We start from the raw sequence: 17,610 nt of genomic DNA, 5'->3' as shown, positions 1-17,610 counted from the left end.
ACATCTATTAAAAAATAATTTAAAAAAAAATTCTAAAAGATTCAGACTTAGCTCCTGGAGCACTTTTGTAGGCAAAGATCTTAAGGATAGAATAACAGAAGGGTTTGAAGGGATGGATATGAAACTAGTATTTTTTAAACAACCTGAACATAATAAATAACTAATTCGGCTGCACACACATACACACAAGTGAAGATGTGTAAAGCTTCCTAAGTAAATGGGCAAGAAATATTTCACTGGACCAGAAACTATAAATGTTACAAACACAAATGACAGATTAATAGCGAATCATTTTCCCTCTAACATCCAAAATCAGGCCTTCCTTCCTGAGCTTAGGGACAGATAACACACTTGGGAAAGTGACTAGCCCTGGTGGCCATTGATCTCACCAGGGAAGACCATGTTGAATATCACAGGCCTCAGATGGTCAAAAGTAAAGTCAGTGCTTAACAGTCAAATGGAAATGTACCTGTAGAGACCATTGTCACAGAAAGTTGGAGAGTTTCAGAGGTGATCTCCATGAGAAAATAACTATTTAACCAAAAATTTAAAATAATTCCCACTCTCTCTTTGACAGTCATGGTATCTGAAAGTAGGTGCAGAAGATTAGGAACACGAGAAAGGGACTGGCCCACTGAGTGCTTCCTTCAACATTAGAGCAAAACATCACTCTGCTGACCATCTGACCATCTCACGTGGAAGGGAAAAATATTTGGCAACAACTAAGTTGCACACATCCAAAGGGTCCACAAAAGCCTAAAACAAAAACAAAAACCAAAACAGAACCCTCTGTTGTGAGTAAGATATTAACTGCCTTTTGCTAAACAGACTCCTCCACAGTGAAAGATGGTGTCATAGAGAAAGCATAATGACCTCCAGAGTTTTCCATTGAGTGTCAGCAACAACCTTGAACTCTCAGTCAAAACCCTCCAGAGAGTGAGAAGCTGGGTGACTGTTCCTCATATAATACAGTCTCTTGGTGAAGAAATACCATGACCAAGGCAACTCTTACAAAGGAAAACATTTAATATGGGTGGCTTAGTGTTTCCAAAGGTTAGTCCATTATCATCATGGCTGGGCATGTCAGCACACAGGCAGACATGGTGCTGAAGAAGGACCTGAGAGTTCTACAACTTGATCAGCAGGAACCAGGATGTGAACAGACACTGAGATTGGCTTAAGCATAAGAGTCCTCAAAGCCCAGTCCCATGGTGACACACTTCCTCCAACAAAGCCACACCTACTCCAGCAAGGTCACACCTCCTAATACTGTTGCTCCTTTTGGGGGCTGCTTTATGGCTTGAAAAATCTTAAAAATTTCTAAAAAATAGTATAATGTAGCTTGAAAGTTTTTGTCTCTTCAAATCACTTTTTAAAGTTAGTATACAGAGTATTCAGTGGCATTAATGCATTTTTCAGACATTTTGTCTTTTCTGTTTATCCCACTCTTTTCTAGTCACCCTTACTCTCCATATGTTCTCTTCCTACCTCTGAGTGCTCCCTTTTCTGTTTTCATGAGACATGTCTACCATTATTGTCTCTTTCACTCCTCAGGAAACTTTTCTTTGTCTCCTTCCCTACTAATTACATTGCCCCTGCCACACACACACACAAATAGGAAGGCATACATAGATCTTTAAATTTAGATTGTAGCTTGGAATGTATATGCACTATTGCCACAGGTGGACATGGACATATCTAAAGGGCACCTATATAGACTTGTTTCCTAATTAGTGAATAGGCACAAAACAGTTCTACAACCCAGGAAGAAATTCCATATGCAGTGATATAAACAATAAATTACAGCTCAGTAGAGAATTTCTTTTTTATTGTCCAAACACAGGGCACTCTTCATGTGATAAACAACAAATAACATACCTTGAAAATCGGCTTTCTTTGTTGGCAGTTGATTCCACCAAAGAAGACCATGTTGGGCATCACAGATCTGGGGAAATCTAACACAAAGTCTGTGCATAACAACCAAATAGATACTTGACTGAAGAGGTCATCCATAGTCACCAAAGTCTGGAGAACTTCAGAGGCAATGTCTGTAGCAGATTTGAAAAAATGGGGGCAAAATGCACGCTCCCCCATGTAGGAGAGGTGGTTCCACACTCTCTCCTTGAAAGTCATGGTGTCTGTGAATTTCAAGAGAAGTCTGGAAACATAAGACAGTAGCCTATGCCTCTGGGCACCTCCTTCGAGATAGTGACAAAATACACCTCTTGCAAAGATCACCAAAGGGAGCGACAAATACTTGGCCACAGTTAAACCACACACATCAAGAGGATCCAGAAACACAGCATCAAAAGAACTCTGCTTCACGTACTCCACTAACTTCTTGTCATTAAACAAATCTCTACAATGTGAAAATAATAATTCAAAGAAATGTTTGGCTGAGCCTGTCAGTAAAGAAACCATACTTTGTTCTGGATTTTTCCACTGAGTGTCAGAAAAATACTTGAACTCACGGTTCATATCTTCCAGAGTGCGAGAAGTTGAGTACGTCTTCACTGTCAAATTCAGGGATTTTCTCAGTTGCCAACTCACCTCTGGCACAATGTCACCACCTCGTTCCCCCTGTGGATGAGTTTCTCCACCATCATCTGCATAGTGAATCAATGGCTCCCATCCATGGGCACCATCAACAGTCTGCCTGCCTGGGCACAGCCAGAGACCAGCAGCAGACACACACAGAGAGGAAGGGAGGCTGGGAGACCTGCAGGAGCCATGGGAGAAGTGGAGCCCAGGACAGTCCAGCTGATGAGAATCTCAGCTCTTCTAATAGAGCTGGTTGAGTAGAGGAGAGTGGACTTCTCAGTGGACACATGTATTTGTATGTTTCCAATTGAGGTTAAATTTAGTGCTAATGATTTACTCAAAAGAACAATAATTAATGAACTTCTTTGGCTGAAATGACTACTTTTGTGCCTTCCAGATTTAAAAAAAAACATTTATGACATTGTTTCAGAAAGATCATGACCTCTATTGCAGACCCAGTTTTGAAGAGTTATCAAACAATGTGTTTTGATTTTTAAATTCAGAAAAATTAAGAAGCTGCCTATAAGGATCCTCTACATTCATCACATGCTCATTTATCCTTCATAAGAAGGGAAACTAAGAAGGATGGACAGTGAAAGTCACCAAGAAGAGGTAGATAGGGAAAGCTAGAGGTCACAGAAAAGCTGGGCCTTCCCTAAAGAGCACATTATGGTACATAGGACAGGCCAGGGTCAAATCAATTGTGTATTGCAGTGACTTCATGGACCCGAGAATGTAGGAGTCTTGACTGACAGGCACTGAGCCTTGGGACTCTGCCCTGCTGTAGGACTCCAGTAAACCAGTATTGCACAGCCACTGTCCCTGTCAAAATGGAAACATTCTGTGTGTTAGATCAGTTTCTGTTATTTCAGAACCCTTTCTAAGACAGGATGACTTTCTTTCTGAGCCTGGCCTTTAGACAGACATCCAGACAGAAGACAGAAGATGAAGAGCTGAGCCTCTGAAAGCTTGTTTCCTCCTTGATGATGGTCAGATTAAGTTACTCCAGCCACAATGGCCAAGGGCTCTGCTTTCCTAGGAACAAAGGGATCAGAACTTACGACTTCCACCTTCCACCACAATTCCAGGAAGGGGCTGATGTTGGACCTAGTCCTGGTATTAAATAATGAGTCAGGACATGACAGTGTATCCAGTGAGTTCGTAAACAATCCCCTAATCACTTACTGTTTCTGACAAACATTAGTCAAGGGAACCATTCGACTTGGGTCTACAACAGTGGTACCCAGAGTCTGTTCTCCACATACAGTGTAGGCACAGTGTCCCAGCATAACCTGCAGGCACCAGACAACATGACCTCTGTGGAGACTCTCAGAGCAGGGTTATGACGATTGAACCAGCTATTGTAAGTTTTGTGGTGTTAACTTTTCTATACCATCACGCATCATCTTGAAGCTAATTTCTCTGTGTGGTGTAAAGGTATAATTTTACGGTCTTCTCTTGTGTAGAAACAGGCCTGACATTTCTCTACCTCTCTCGTGCTACATCCACAAATCACACAGCACAGCAACAGACGGGGTGAGTGTCCCAGGCCGATGACGTCAACAAGAAAAAGAGAAACCAGAGACACTCGTAAACTTTTCCTCGCCTTCAAGACCCTTCCCAGAAGGTCCTCTTTGGGAAGTAGAGTGGTATTGGCTTAATGATTCCACCTGGGGGAGGACATAAACAAAAAGGCAGTGACAACAGGGACCAGCCTCCATGTCTCAGTGGTATCTCAGTGTGGCTGCCACATAGGCCAACTCCACAGACCATCCCTGAAGCTGAGCTGATTGCCTTCTCTATCACGAGAGGAGGTTCAAAACTACCTGGAGTCCTTGGACTGTTTCTTCTAGCCCAACTTCTGAGTTGCCCTACTAAGCCCTCCCAAATAGGAGAAGTCCACTCAACCAATTCCAGAAATATGATGGAGCTAGTAATGCTTGGTCTAGAAAGCCGATAGTGGCTTCATTTATCCATGAAAGATGACCCAGCAACATGGTCTGTCATTTAGGTGTCCACCTCTGTGGACCTCAGATGAGCAAAGTCTGATTCTTTTAAGATAGCAAATGGAAGCAGAACTCTGAAAAAAAATTAAAAGTGGGCATGGGAGCACTGGCTGCTCTTTCAGAGGACCCAGGTTCAATTCCCAGTATCTACCTGGCAGCTCACACCTGTATGTAAATCCAATTCCATGGTTTCTGACACCCTCACACAGACATAAATGCAGGGAAAACATCAATAACATAAAATAAAAATAATTTATTTAAAAATATGCTGGCCGGGCGGTGGTGGCGCACGCCTTTAATCCCAGCATTCGGGAGGCAGAGCCAGGCAGATCTCTGTGAGTTTGAGGCCAGCCTGGTCTACAAAGTGAGTTCCAGGAAAGGTGCAAAGCTACACAGAGAAACCCTGTCTCAAAAATAAATAAATAAATAAAAATAAAAAAATAAATAAAAATATGCTGTCCATGATCATCACACTAAGAGACTGCCACCTCCATGGATCCTATTAGTAAAAAAAAAAAACAAAAAACAAAAACAAAAAAAACAAAAAACAAAAAAAAACAAGCAATAGCTATAATAATCTAGAAAAGAGTTGGCCAATAACTCATTCTGGAATCAGAGCCTCCCTCCTTCCCAGGTTCCAGAACTGGAGGAGTTAGGCCTGCTTGTCTGGGGAAGTCAAGCAGTGGGTCCCCTCAACTTGAAAGGTTGTGCAACAGCTCCACCCTGACAGCTAAATTCCACCTCTGCATACTTTAGAGAAGGAGCCAGGCTTGATTTATTGGAAATTCAGACAAACAGTTTAGGCAGAAATCCACCATACAATTCTGCCCACAGAAGAGAGGCAATCCACTGTGCATACATGTAGTTGGTTTTATTGGTGGTGCCCACCACTCAGCTCCCTAATAAATACATGGAGTCTTATTCTTATTTATGAATTTCCAGCCTTAGCTTCGTTTGTATGTAGTCAGCTTTACTAATTTAACTTAAATTAACCCATTCCTCTTCTACATTTTGCCTCTGGACTTTTTACCATTCTCTCTTCTATACCCTTTCATTTTTTTCTTATTCCATGGCTGGTTGTTTGGCTGGGTAACTGGCCTGTGGCGTCCTCCTCTCCTTCTCCTTTTCTTGCTCCTCCCCCTTCTCCTGAACCTAGATTTCTCCTCCTGTTTATTCTCTCTGCCTGGTAGCTCCAACCATTCCTCTCCTGGCCATTCGGTTCTTTATTAGACCAATCAGGTGTTTTAGGCAGGCAAAGTAACACAGCTTCATGGAGTTAAACAAATACAACATTAATGAGTACAACACATCTTTGCATCATTAAACAAATATTCCACAGCATAAACAAATAAAACACATCTTAAGCCAGTAGTCCACAACACATAGATAGTGTCTGATCCTGTGCGGATCTGGTGCTGTGATGATCTGACTCTGAGCAGGATACTCTAACCTCAGAGACTAGTCTGCAGCTTTGCTCAGTGTCAGATACAATTTGAGAAATTGCCTGACCAGAGAAGATAACTTCTGACTCACTGGACCAGACACTACTGCATTACCCATCCAGCTACTTTCGACAGCATTGTCACTAGACAGCAAAGACAGACCACCCGATAACCAGACAAAGGCAGTGGCCCAATCCAGGCTCCTTCTAGGATTACAGGTTAGTACACATGGTGGATCTCTGCCAAAAAAAAATCCCCAAAAAAAAAAAAAACAGAATAGGAAGCTGAATCCTCAAGCTCCTGGAAAACAAAACATAGCCACAGGTACTAGGAGAGCTATAGTGGGCCTGCACAGAAAAAGGACACAAGAAAACCTGTGTTGTTGCATGTGCTCCCACTGCATTACACAGTTTCGAGATGCTCTCAATGGGAAACAGTGTGATGTGTGTCAGGAAACCTGAGGAGGAGTTCAACAGGCAATATTGCTACCCAATCCTTATTAGGAAGACAACACCATTCATTTAAGAAACCTATACATTACAGGACCTTGTCCTAGGCACCAAGAGGCACTTTCCGATCCTTGTCTTTGAAAAGCAAAACTAAGGACAGTGATTTCAGCAACTGGTACAATCTGAATTCTCACATTCCTCCTGCTCACAGAAATCCTCCTTAACAATTACTCAGAGACTAGGACACCTTTGCCTCTCAAACACTTAGACAGAAGCCTCAGCTAGCTTCACGGACCACAAAACTGAATGAAATCCAACTGAGAACCATAAAAAGAACATCTAAAGCATGTCAATCTACTCTCTTCCCCAGAGCCACACACCAATATTTGGGGATGGGGCAGAGAGGGGGAATGTTCTTGGCTGATGGTTTTCTCTCCTAACATTCTGAGATGCTTCTGAGGCACTCTCTCTTGTCACTGTCCAGGGAACACTCATTTAAGCCCACAGCTATGCAACTAATAGACAGAAGAAAGAACATGGTGTTCACAGTGGGTAGCACCCACAGCTCAGCAGTATGTGAGTGTTGTTCCTGTGTGGTGCCTGCCCAGTTGTCTGTCAACCCCAAAAAAGTCAGGGCAGAAAGGTCAACCTAGCCTTTGTCCCTGTGTGGTTATTCTCCCCACCTAACCTCAGACCCCATGACAATAATTTCTGCTAAGCTAACAAGAAGAAGAAACACATCACACACCAAGTGTGGCCTCAATGACTTGGAGCAGATTTTTTCAGCCTGATCTTGAAGACTATGAAATGTGGATGAAGGAATTTAAAGGAAAGCATAAATGCAAGATATCTTCTGCTCACTGGTAAGATAAGTCAGTACTGTTGAGATGTCTGTAGTTCTCTGTGTTGGTTGGTTTTTGTCAACTCGGCACAAATTAGAGTCACCTGAAAAGAGGGAACATCAACTGAGGAATTGCCTCTATGATTCATCGGTAGTCTGTGGGACACTCTCTAGATGAAATGATTGATGGAGGAGGACCTAGCAGCCTCACCCCTGGGCAGGAGGTCTTAGGTTGGATAAGAAAGAAAGCTGAGCAAGTCATGAATAGCAGGCCTAAGAGGCTGCCATGGCCTCTGCTTCAGTTCCTGCCTCCAGAGTTCCTACCCTGCTTGAGTTCCTGCCCTGACTTCCCTTCATGATGGACTGCCATCTGAAGGTGTAATAAACCTTCCACCTACAGTTGCTTTTGGTAATGTGGTTATTCCACCAACAGAAACCTCACTAGGACATCCCCATAGTGATCTACAGATTTAATGTCATCCCTATTAGAATACCAATGGACATGCTTCATACAAAAGTAGAAAAATCCTAAAGTTCATAAAGATCCACAAAGGACTCTAGTTGGTGAAGGCAAAAGAACAAGGTTGCGCTGTTCCATATCTGCTTTCCAACTACATCACAAACATACAGCAACTAAGTAGCGTAGCACTGGTGTTATGAATTATTATGTGAAGGGGGAACCCCAGAGAGTATCCCTAGTGTGCAGGAAAACATGCTGGGCAGATGCATGCCATTCTGGCATGGTGGTGACAGCAGCAGTGGTGGCCAGTAATTGATAACCAATACGCTGCATCCACATCGAGAGTTTATTATAACAGAGACATGAAGAGAAAAATAGGAAAGAGAGAGACAGAGAGAAAGAAAGAGAAGAAGACAGAGAGAGGTTGAGGGTGAGCGCCTCGTGTGAGGAAAATCAGAAGAGAGAGGGAGAAGGTGTTTTTCCTTAGAATGGAGCTTTTACGTTAGGAGCAGGGCTGCACCAAGAAGGTGGGATTTCAAGGGGCGGGTCAGAATATTAACAACTGGCAAAATACTCACAATCACTAGGACAAACAGCAAGTGGAGCTTTTGCCCTTGGGCATTAGTATGACTCCCTGATCCTAAGCACTGACCTGGAGATGAAGAGAAGCCAACCTTGAAATATCTAGACATATTTCATACCCCACTTGCTCATGGCTCTGCAGACATGGGACTCCTTTCAATGTCAGTGGACCCAAGATCCTACTTGTGACAACCAGCAAGGTTGGCTGTACCTTCTGGCTGATGATGAATGGAATACCATTGTACAGGAGTAGAACTCTCTGTGGAGCCAGGCAGGTCTGAGATGAAACAGTGAGCCAAGAGAGTAGAGTACTCTCTCACAGGCCACAGTCACTCAGGGCTTCTGATGATGATGATGATCACCATCATCATCATCATCATCATCTCACTGCACTAAACACACAAGATTGGCTGGGCTATGGGTGACACATACCTTTAATCCCAGCACTTGAGAAACAGAGCCAGGCTGTGGAAGTTCACATCTTTAATCCCAGCACTAGGGAAGTGGAGACAGTAATATAACGCAGGAGGAGACATGAGCTTGCACCCCTTTTGGTCTGAGGACTCGGCAGAGGTAAGAAGTCTCTCTAGTGGCTTGTACCTTTACTTTTCTGATCTTTCAGCATTTACCCTGATGTCTGATCCAAGATTTTATTATTAAGACTAATTAGAATTCGTGCTACATCTGGCATCCAACTTTTGGGGGCATGAATTCACGAAAAAGCCACTTCCTGTGGCTTTGCAGCTGCTGGCACAGGCCGGAGCTGCACATTTCCCGAGTCACTACCTTGCCAGCTAAGTTTTTGTTGCAGCCTCTCTGTAATAAACTCTACAGGCGAGTGGGCTCAATATGCTGCCAGAGTTAGCCCCTCACCACCAGCCAGCTCTGCCTTTTAGGCAGCTCTTGCCACATGTGTTTCTTCCCCATGATCTCCTGTGTGCATTTTTCAGTCAGCGGGTCCCTCTCCTGGTGGGTTATGGACTTTCCCTGGCCCCCCTCCTCAGGCTGCTGCCACACTAGGTACTTGCCTTGACAACCGCTCAGGCTTCTACCATTCTATGCAGCAGCAGTCAGCCTCACATCTTCACCATCATCGTCACATTAGCAGCAGATTCTGTGAGATAATTGGGATTTCCTAAAGGGGTAAATTAGTTTAAAAAAAAATAAGAAGATGAAAGAGAGTTTTTCCCACATTAAGAAATGGGAAACACTATTACAATGGAGGGAGTTAGGTGTCTATATGATAATATGCTGGATGGTTTGAAAATGGAACAATTAAATGAGAGGATAATTAATTTAGATGGGATTTATGTAATGTCAATGATAAACTATCAGTTTTACCATTTTTGTTTTATTACTAAAGAGGTTGGTTAATATGAGTGCTAAGATACAAAAACTTATTAGAACAGATCATAGAGATATTCAGACCCAGACAGAGGAATTTGAAGGAGAACCAATCTCAACATTGCATTATAAGGTTAGAGAGGAACAGCTTAAAGTTTTCAAACAACCAACTTTAATTTATCCAGTCACCTCACAGGAACTGCCAAGTGATAGATATCCCCAAGGCTGCATAAGAGCTGTATGGACTCCTGTAGAAATGTTAGATTTAAGGAGATTCAAGGAAGCTATAGTCTCAAATGGCATGCATTTACCTTTTGTGAAGCAGATGTTAAACTCACGGTCAACTTGTAATAGAACTATCCCTCAAGACTGCAGAAACTTGGTTACAGCAGTCTTGGAGGCTGGTCCTCAATTACAATAGAGGAACTGGTGGAAAGATGAGGCTAAGACCATTGAACAACAAAGTAGGGCTAGAGGTATGGAAATATCTCACAACCAATTTGTTGGAGAGGGAGATTATGCTAATGTACAAGATGACCACATCCTGGTACAATGGCCTTAAATGCTTGGGACAGAAATGAAGAAGTAGGAAAGAGAAATGAGTAATTTACTAAAGTTATACAGGGCCCAAAAGAAACCTTCAGCAGAAAATTTTTAAGCTTAATATATATATTCATATATTTTAAACTTTTTATCATAATATTAATGGTCATATAGAGTACTAATTCTAGAAAAAGGCTTCATCTAGCTTCGTGTACATGATTTCAGGTTTAAGTGTCTATCGGGTAACTAGGAATTAAGTTTTTGAACTTTTAATGTATATAACAAATTATGGTCCTTTTAACCTATTTGATATCTGCTATATATCACATTTAAAATGTTTAAGTTTTCTGCAGTAAACCATGACCATACCTAACAGAGACTTTTGAAGTCTCCAAAAAGAAGATGGGGCTACACAATGATTCCACCACAACTATGATAATGCCACTAAGCTGACAAACACCACCCAAAGATTAGCCTTGGACTACAAATTGTTGAGGACAATTTGGATGTGGCTAGTTGAGATGATGAATCCTCACAGACTACTCTAGCCAGGACTTGAGACAGGCCCTGAACTTTCCCATTACGTAGAGACTGGATAACAAATGATACAGATATCTCTCCCAAGACTTGACAATTAACCCAAATTTTTCTTTTCAGGATCCCCTAAAGATGTTGTCACCCCCAGACAGCAGGAAGTAATTTTAAGAACATAATACCCACATTCCCAAGTGGCTTTTGGTCTTTCAATGGGTTATGGATATTTATCATTTTTTTAGTGTGGTTGGTTGTAAGTTGTTATTGGTAATGGTTTTAAAAAAGCTGGGCAGAGGAGATAAGATTCGGGGTTCTTGTTTTGAAAAGAAAAAAGGGGGATATAGAAATGATAGGATAAAAGGGCAGATTATTGAATCTACCTTTAAAAATCAACTACTTGTTTTAAATATTTTACATTGATATGGATCTTTACATATTGATAGAAATTTGAGGTTATTTTTGTTAGAATATACTGTACATACATTTCTACTCTTGTTCAAAGTATTGTACCTATACAACTCATTTAACAATGTAACACAAATTTCTAGTCTTTAAAGTTATTATTACCAACTAATTAGGATATAAAGAAATGCAAGTTAGTAGTTAGTCATTACAATCAAACTTGTAGTCATATTAGGTATGTTTTCAAGGTCAAGCAGAGATATATTTTAGATAGACAGGTCGTCTTCAAACACTTCAGAGATCTACAGAATACAGCATATAAGATGTTTTAATAGCAGGTTCATTTGCTTTTTTTATGACAATGAGACATGTCTGCTCCTGGAAGCACCAATCTACTTCAGAGAAGATCATGGACATTGAAGAAACACCATATGGAGTTTACTTTCATTGTGGCAAAAGTTAGCCACTGGGCAAGAAAGTGCCCTTGCCTCAAATGCTGACAGTATGCTATCCAAATTGGACAAGCAGGACACAAAAGAAAAGACTGCAGAAGTTTGCCAAGACAAGATAGGACAGCCATTCAGAATATCCTGCTTCACAGTAAAGTGTGTCAGATAAACTAGGCCTGTAGGCCAAAGATGGATGCCCCAACATTGCAGGGGAATCTTGGGTAACTATCCAGGAAACCAGCTGTATCTGTCATTTCTCACATTTCTTGGAAGTTGCTTTCTTGTACTTCCTTCTTACTCAGGTAATATTATTTCCTTCTCAGATCTCTGAGTGAGTTGAAGACTAGACAGTTATACATTTCCTTGTTAACAAATTAGGAAAAGAAACTCACTAAAGAGATGTAAAGTGTATAGGGTTGAGAGATATCAAAAGATGGTTTGAGGTTAGTAATGCAAATTAGGATAGAATGTGAATTAGGTACAACCCTTTGGACTCACCAAGATAGGATAGACAATGGAGTATTTTTTCTGAATTTGTCAAATATTAATGGACTAGACATTGTTGATCATTTATTGCCTGTATATATTTATATATAGTTGTTGTACTTATTGTATAGTTTTTCTTATATTAGCTATATAACCTTTTTTTGTTTTAGACAGCTTGCCTGAAGATCAGAGGGTGGAGCTAGCCATTAGTAAACCATAGAGGTCTGAAGGTCTATACAGACAGGAGACAAGAAGTGATATGGCTGGGTGGAGAGAAGGAAGTCATAAGGTGGGCAGAGACAGGAGCTCAGCCCCTTTTTCAGAATGAGAGGTCATTGAAGTAAGAGGTGACTATGCTTCTCCTTTACTTCTCTGATATTTCAGCATTTACCCTGATATCTGACTCTGGGTTTTTATTATTAAGATTAATTAGGATTGTGCTACATCAAGATCCAGCCAAACCACTCTTGGGCATATACCCAAAGGTTGCCTCATCCTACCACAGGGACACTTGCTCAACCATGTTTGTTGCTGTTCTATTGACCAGAAATTAGAAGAAAAAAAAAGCCCTAGATGTCCCTAAACAGAAGAATGAATAAAGAAAATGTGATACATTTATATAATGGGGTAATTACTCAGCTCTTTAAAAATGTGACAACAGGACATTTGTAGGCAAATGTATAGAACTAGAAAAAAATCATCCTGTGTGAAGTAACCCAGATCAGAAGATAAATATGATATTTATTGATTGATATTTGGATTTGAACATTATAGAAATGATAACCAAGCTTCACTCTAAAGACACAAAGAGGTTAGGCATAGAGGAAGACACTGAGGGGACACATGGATCTCACTGGGAGGGGGAAATAGAATGGATTTTATAAGTGGGCTGGAGCAGGGAAGGGAACAAGAGCAGGAGTATCAGGTGAGAATGAGGAAGGACAGGGGAGTTGGGGGAAGCAATGAGGGGAGAGATAGCTAGAATAAAGAACCTTTGAGTGGCAGTAAGGAAACCCAGTTCAGCGCAGTGGAAACTTCCTGTAATATATAAAGGCAATCCTACAGAAGTCTCCAAATAATGAGGGAGAGGGAACCGCTACTGGCCATATCTTGACACCAAACTAAGCTTCCTTTTTGGCAATGGTTCTCATCCAATTCAGTTGTTAGTCAAAGGGGTCCCATGAAAATTCCCAAACAACCCAGGCTGTGGCCAAGACAATAGGTTGATCTCCACAAACTTCCAAGACACCATTGCTGAAGACAACACCCACACAACTCATTGAACATGGAGAAATTGAGCTGGTGCCTACATCAAACCTTCAACCCATGTTCTAGTGTCTATGACATGGAAATGTACTCTGCAAGCTACCAAAAGAGAGGGAAAAAAAAAAACAACCCAACCACAAATCCTTTGACCTACAATCTGTCTTGCCTGCAAAACACACGAGGGCAATGGAGACAAAACCTTGTAGGAGTAACCACCCGATGTCTGATTTGAATTAAGGCCCACATCATGAATGGAACCCATACCTGACACTGATTGGGTGACCAAGAACTAGAGTCTATAAGTCCATACAGCTAGGATTAAACCAAATACTCCTGTTCTTAAGGGGAAAGTAACAATTAAATGACTCATGACATTCTGCTATACTCATGGATCAGTGCCTTAGTCAGCCATCATCAGAGATGCTTTGCCGGGGGCCTCATGCAACAGATGGGAACAAGTACAGAGACACACAGAAAGACATTACATAGAGAGACCTTGGAGCACACAGCTCTAAATGAGTTGTCTCCCTCAAATCCCTCCCCTCAGAGCTCAGGAAACCCCAAGGAAGAGAGGCAGAAGGAGTTGGACGGGCAGAGGAAGAAGGGATGGAGAGGACACCCTGAGAACAAGGTCCTCTAAAACAACTCAGCAATGCTCATAGGAACTCACAGAGACTGATGCAGTATGCACAGGGCCTGCATGGGTCTGCACCAGGCCCTCGGAATATACACCATAGCTTTCCGTTTAGTACTTTTATGGGACTCCTGAATGTGTTAAGTGAGTCTCTGATTCTTGTGACTTCCTTTCATGATCTTCTTTCTCTGTTGCCTTATCTTGACCAGTAGATATGGTTTGACCAGTATGGTGGTTTTTCTTTTATCATATTATATTTTATTTTGTTTAAAAACAAAACAAGTGTACCTTCCTTGCATCCTACATATTATATCAATAATTTTTGCAACTTGGAAAAACTGCATATGCACTTATATAGAGCAGCTGACAAATAATAAGGGCTGTTTCGTGGCTTCATGTGTTTGTTAAACATCTCCAAAAAAAAATAAAAACAGTAAAATGTAGCTTAAAGTGTTTTTGTCTCTTTAAATCACTTTTTAAAGTTAGCATACAGAGTATTCAGTGGCATTTTGGCATTTTTCAGACATTTTGTGTTTTTTGTTTACCCCACTCTTCTCTAGTCAGCCTTACACTCCATATGTTCTCTTCCTACCCCTGAATGTTCCGCTTTTCTGTTTTCAAGGGACATGCCTACCATTATTGTCTCTTTTCCTCCTCAGGAAACTTTTCTTTGTCCCCTTCCTATCCTAATTTTATGGCCCCTGCCCTACACACACAAATAGAAAGGCATACATAGATATTTAAAATTAGATTGTAGCTTGGAATGTATATGCAATATTGCCACAGGTATACACCGACATATACACATATGAATAGGGCACCTAGACAGAATTGTTTCCTAATTAGTGAATAGGCACAAAACAATTCTCTAACCTAGGAAGAAATTCCATATGTAGTGATATTTACAATAAAACCCAGGTCAGTAGAGAATTTCATTTTATTGTCCATGTGCTAAAGAAGAAATAATATACCTTGGAAAGTGGCCTTCCCTGGCAACAGTTGATCCCACCAACGAAGACCATGTTGGGCATCAAAAGTCTAGGGAAATTCAATGCAAAATCTGTGTGGAACAACCAGATGGCCACCTGGCTGAAGAGGTCATCCATAGTCACTGGGGTCTGGAGAACTTCAGAGGCAATGTCTGTAGCAGTTTTGAAAAAATAGGGGCAAAATGCATGCTCCCCCATGTAGGAGAGGTGGTTTCCACACTCTCTCCATGAAAGTCATGGTGTCTGTGAGTTTTGAGAGAACTCTGGGAATGTAAGACAGTGGACTGGGGCATTGGCCCAGAAAACCCATAAAACCAAAAGCTTGACAATGGCTAGCTAGCATCACTAGGCTGTAAGAAAGCTAAGGCTCTGAGAAGCTGCCAGTCAAAGCACACAGTTGTTCAGGATTTACAAAACTTTTTTTCTAACTGTTTAAAGTCCTGCATGAACCATTTCACTCAGAAACTCTACTTTATACCTGCTACTCAGATAATGCAAAGAATATAGACACATACTCATGTAAAAGAAATGTCAAAGAATGGGTAGCACAGACTTGTTCACAAAAAAATTATAAAAGGGCTAACCAATGTAAAGATTTTAATGTGATTAGTAAAGTATTGTACTTTTTAGTTTATCACAGACATGGTGTTTGTCTGTGATCACTGTCAAATGCCAATGCATAGTAAATAAAATTGTGTGTGTTATTGTTGTTATTTTATGTAATGGAATGAATGTATCAATTCAGTTTATGTATAATTTCTGAAAACTGGAAAAATTTATAAATACAGCTAAGCGTGCTTTCTTATGGAGGGTAGACTGGAACTAGGAAAACGAAAACTTTCACGACTTGAAGTGTATGTCAGTGATTCTAAAAACAATATTAAAATGTAGCTTGAAAGTGTTTTTGTGCCATTTTAAAATTAAATTTAAAGTTAGCATACAAAGTAATGGGTGGAATTGTGCCACTTTCATGCATATGTGTTTCAAATTTGTCCTTCTGTACCCCAGTCCTCACCCATCCTACTATGTCCTTTGCATCTATTTGCTTATCCCCTCCCTTCCAACTAGCTACCCCCACTTCCTGCTTCATGTTCCATGTATCTTACTCCTGTCTCTTTTCCCTACCCCTTCCCTTCAGGTCACTCCCTCCACTTTCAAGGTACCTTTTTTATTTTCATGTTCTACACAAACTTACATACACATGGGGCAAAGAAGAGGAGCTATACACATGCATACACACAGATTTAAATCCAGATCATAGTTTGGAAGTTACATACAATTATGCCATAGGTATACACATCCATACTAACAGGACACCTGTATAGAATTTTCTATTAACCAGAAAGAGATTCCAGATGCAGCTAATGTAAACAGAAATCACAGCTCAGTAAAGAATTTCTTTTTTGTTGTCCAAAGGTGGACTTCTCTTCATGTGCTAACAGAAAGAAAGCATACCTTGGAAAGTGGCCTTCCCTGGTGACAGTTGATCCCGCCAACGAAGACTATGTTGGGCATCACAGGTCTAGGGAACTCCAAGACAAAATCAGTGCGTAACAACCAAATGGATACTTGACTGAAGAGGTCATACATAGTCATTGGGGTCTGGAGAACTTCAGAGGCAATTTCTATGGCAGTTTTGTAAACAAAGGGGCAAACTGAATGCTCCACCATATAAAAAAGATGGTTCCACACTCTCTCCTTGAAAGTCATGGTGTCTGTGAGTTTCAAGACACCTCTGGGAACATAGGAAAGAGGACCGGGGCACTGAGCACCATCATCAAGAAAATAACAAAATACTCCTCTAGTGAAGACCACTGATGGGAGTGACAAATACTTGGCCACCGTTAAGCCACACACATCAAAAGGATCCAGAAACACAGCATCAAAAGAACTCTGCTTCAAGTACTCCACTAACTTCTTGTCATTAAACAAGCTCCTACACTGTGAAAATAATAATTCGAGATACTTGCTGGCTTTGTTGTGTAATATAGAATAGAAGGTTTCTTCCCAAGGTCTCCACAGGGAATCACTAAAAACCTTGAACTCGCGGTCCAGATCTTCCAGAGTGTGAGAAGTTGAGTACGTCTTCACTGTCAAATTCAGGGATTTTCCCAGTTGCCAACTCACCTCTGGCATAACTGCCACCACCTCATGCCCTCTGTGGATGAGTTTCTCCACAACCATCTGCATGGTGAACCAGTGGCTCCCATCCATGGGCACCACCAGCAGCCTGCCTGCCTGGGCAAAGCCAGAGGCCAGCAGCAGACACACACAGAGAAGAAGGGAGGCTGGGAGATCTGCAGGAGCCATGGGAGAAGTGGAGCACAGAGAAATCCTGCTGCTGAGACTCTGAACTGTTACAACACAGACAGAAAAGCAACCAGTAGCTAAAAGTGTTTGTATATGCATAAGGGGAGTTAAATTCAGTGATAATGATTCACACAAACGAATAATAATTAATGACTTTCACTGGCTGAAATATCTACTTGTGTGTTTTTCTGATAATGACAGTATGATCTTTGCCTTGGAACAATTATGTCCTCTATTACAAAACTAGTTTTGAAAGAGTAATAAAACAATTTGTTTGGATTTTCAGAATTCAGAATTTACTACCTATACGGAGTCTCTGTATATATCATGTG

General features: G+C 41.2%; 1 protein-coding gene and 1 pseudogene across 1 annotated transcript; both read right to left on the bottom strand.

Annotated features, from left to right (window-relative positions):
- Window positions 1-666: 666 nt before the first annotated feature.
- On the bottom strand, window positions 667-3,758 carry LOC131923602 (UDP-glucuronosyltransferase 1A9-like; annotated as a pseudogene).
- Window positions 3,759-16,396: 12,638 nt separating this feature from the next.
- Window positions 16,397-17,308, bottom strand: LOC131923354 (UDP-glucuronosyltransferase 1A7-like). The gene has a single exon (XM_059278351.1). The coding sequence runs from the start codon at window positions 17,276-17,278 to the stop codon at window positions 16,397-16,399; it is 882 nt and encodes a 293-aa protein (XP_059134334.1). The 5' UTR covers window positions 17,279-17,308.
- Window positions 17,309-17,610: the final 302 nt, after the last annotated feature.

The sequence above is a fragment of the Peromyscus eremicus genome, chromosome 13 (assembly GCF_949786415.1).
Source record: "Peromyscus eremicus chromosome 13, PerEre_H2_v1, whole genome shotgun sequence".
Lineage (NCBI taxonomy): Eukaryota > Metazoa > Chordata > Mammalia > Rodentia > Cricetidae > Peromyscus > Peromyscus eremicus.
Note: the sequence above shows the minus strand (reverse complement) of the source record. Positions and strands in the feature narration are given on the sequence as shown.

Bases quoted from the DNA above. Each gene is read 5' to 3' on its own strand.
- LOC131923354 (XM_059278351.1), bottom strand. From the start codon at position 17,278: ATGGCTCCTGCAGATCTCCCAGCCTCCCTTCTTCTCTGTGTGTGTCTG.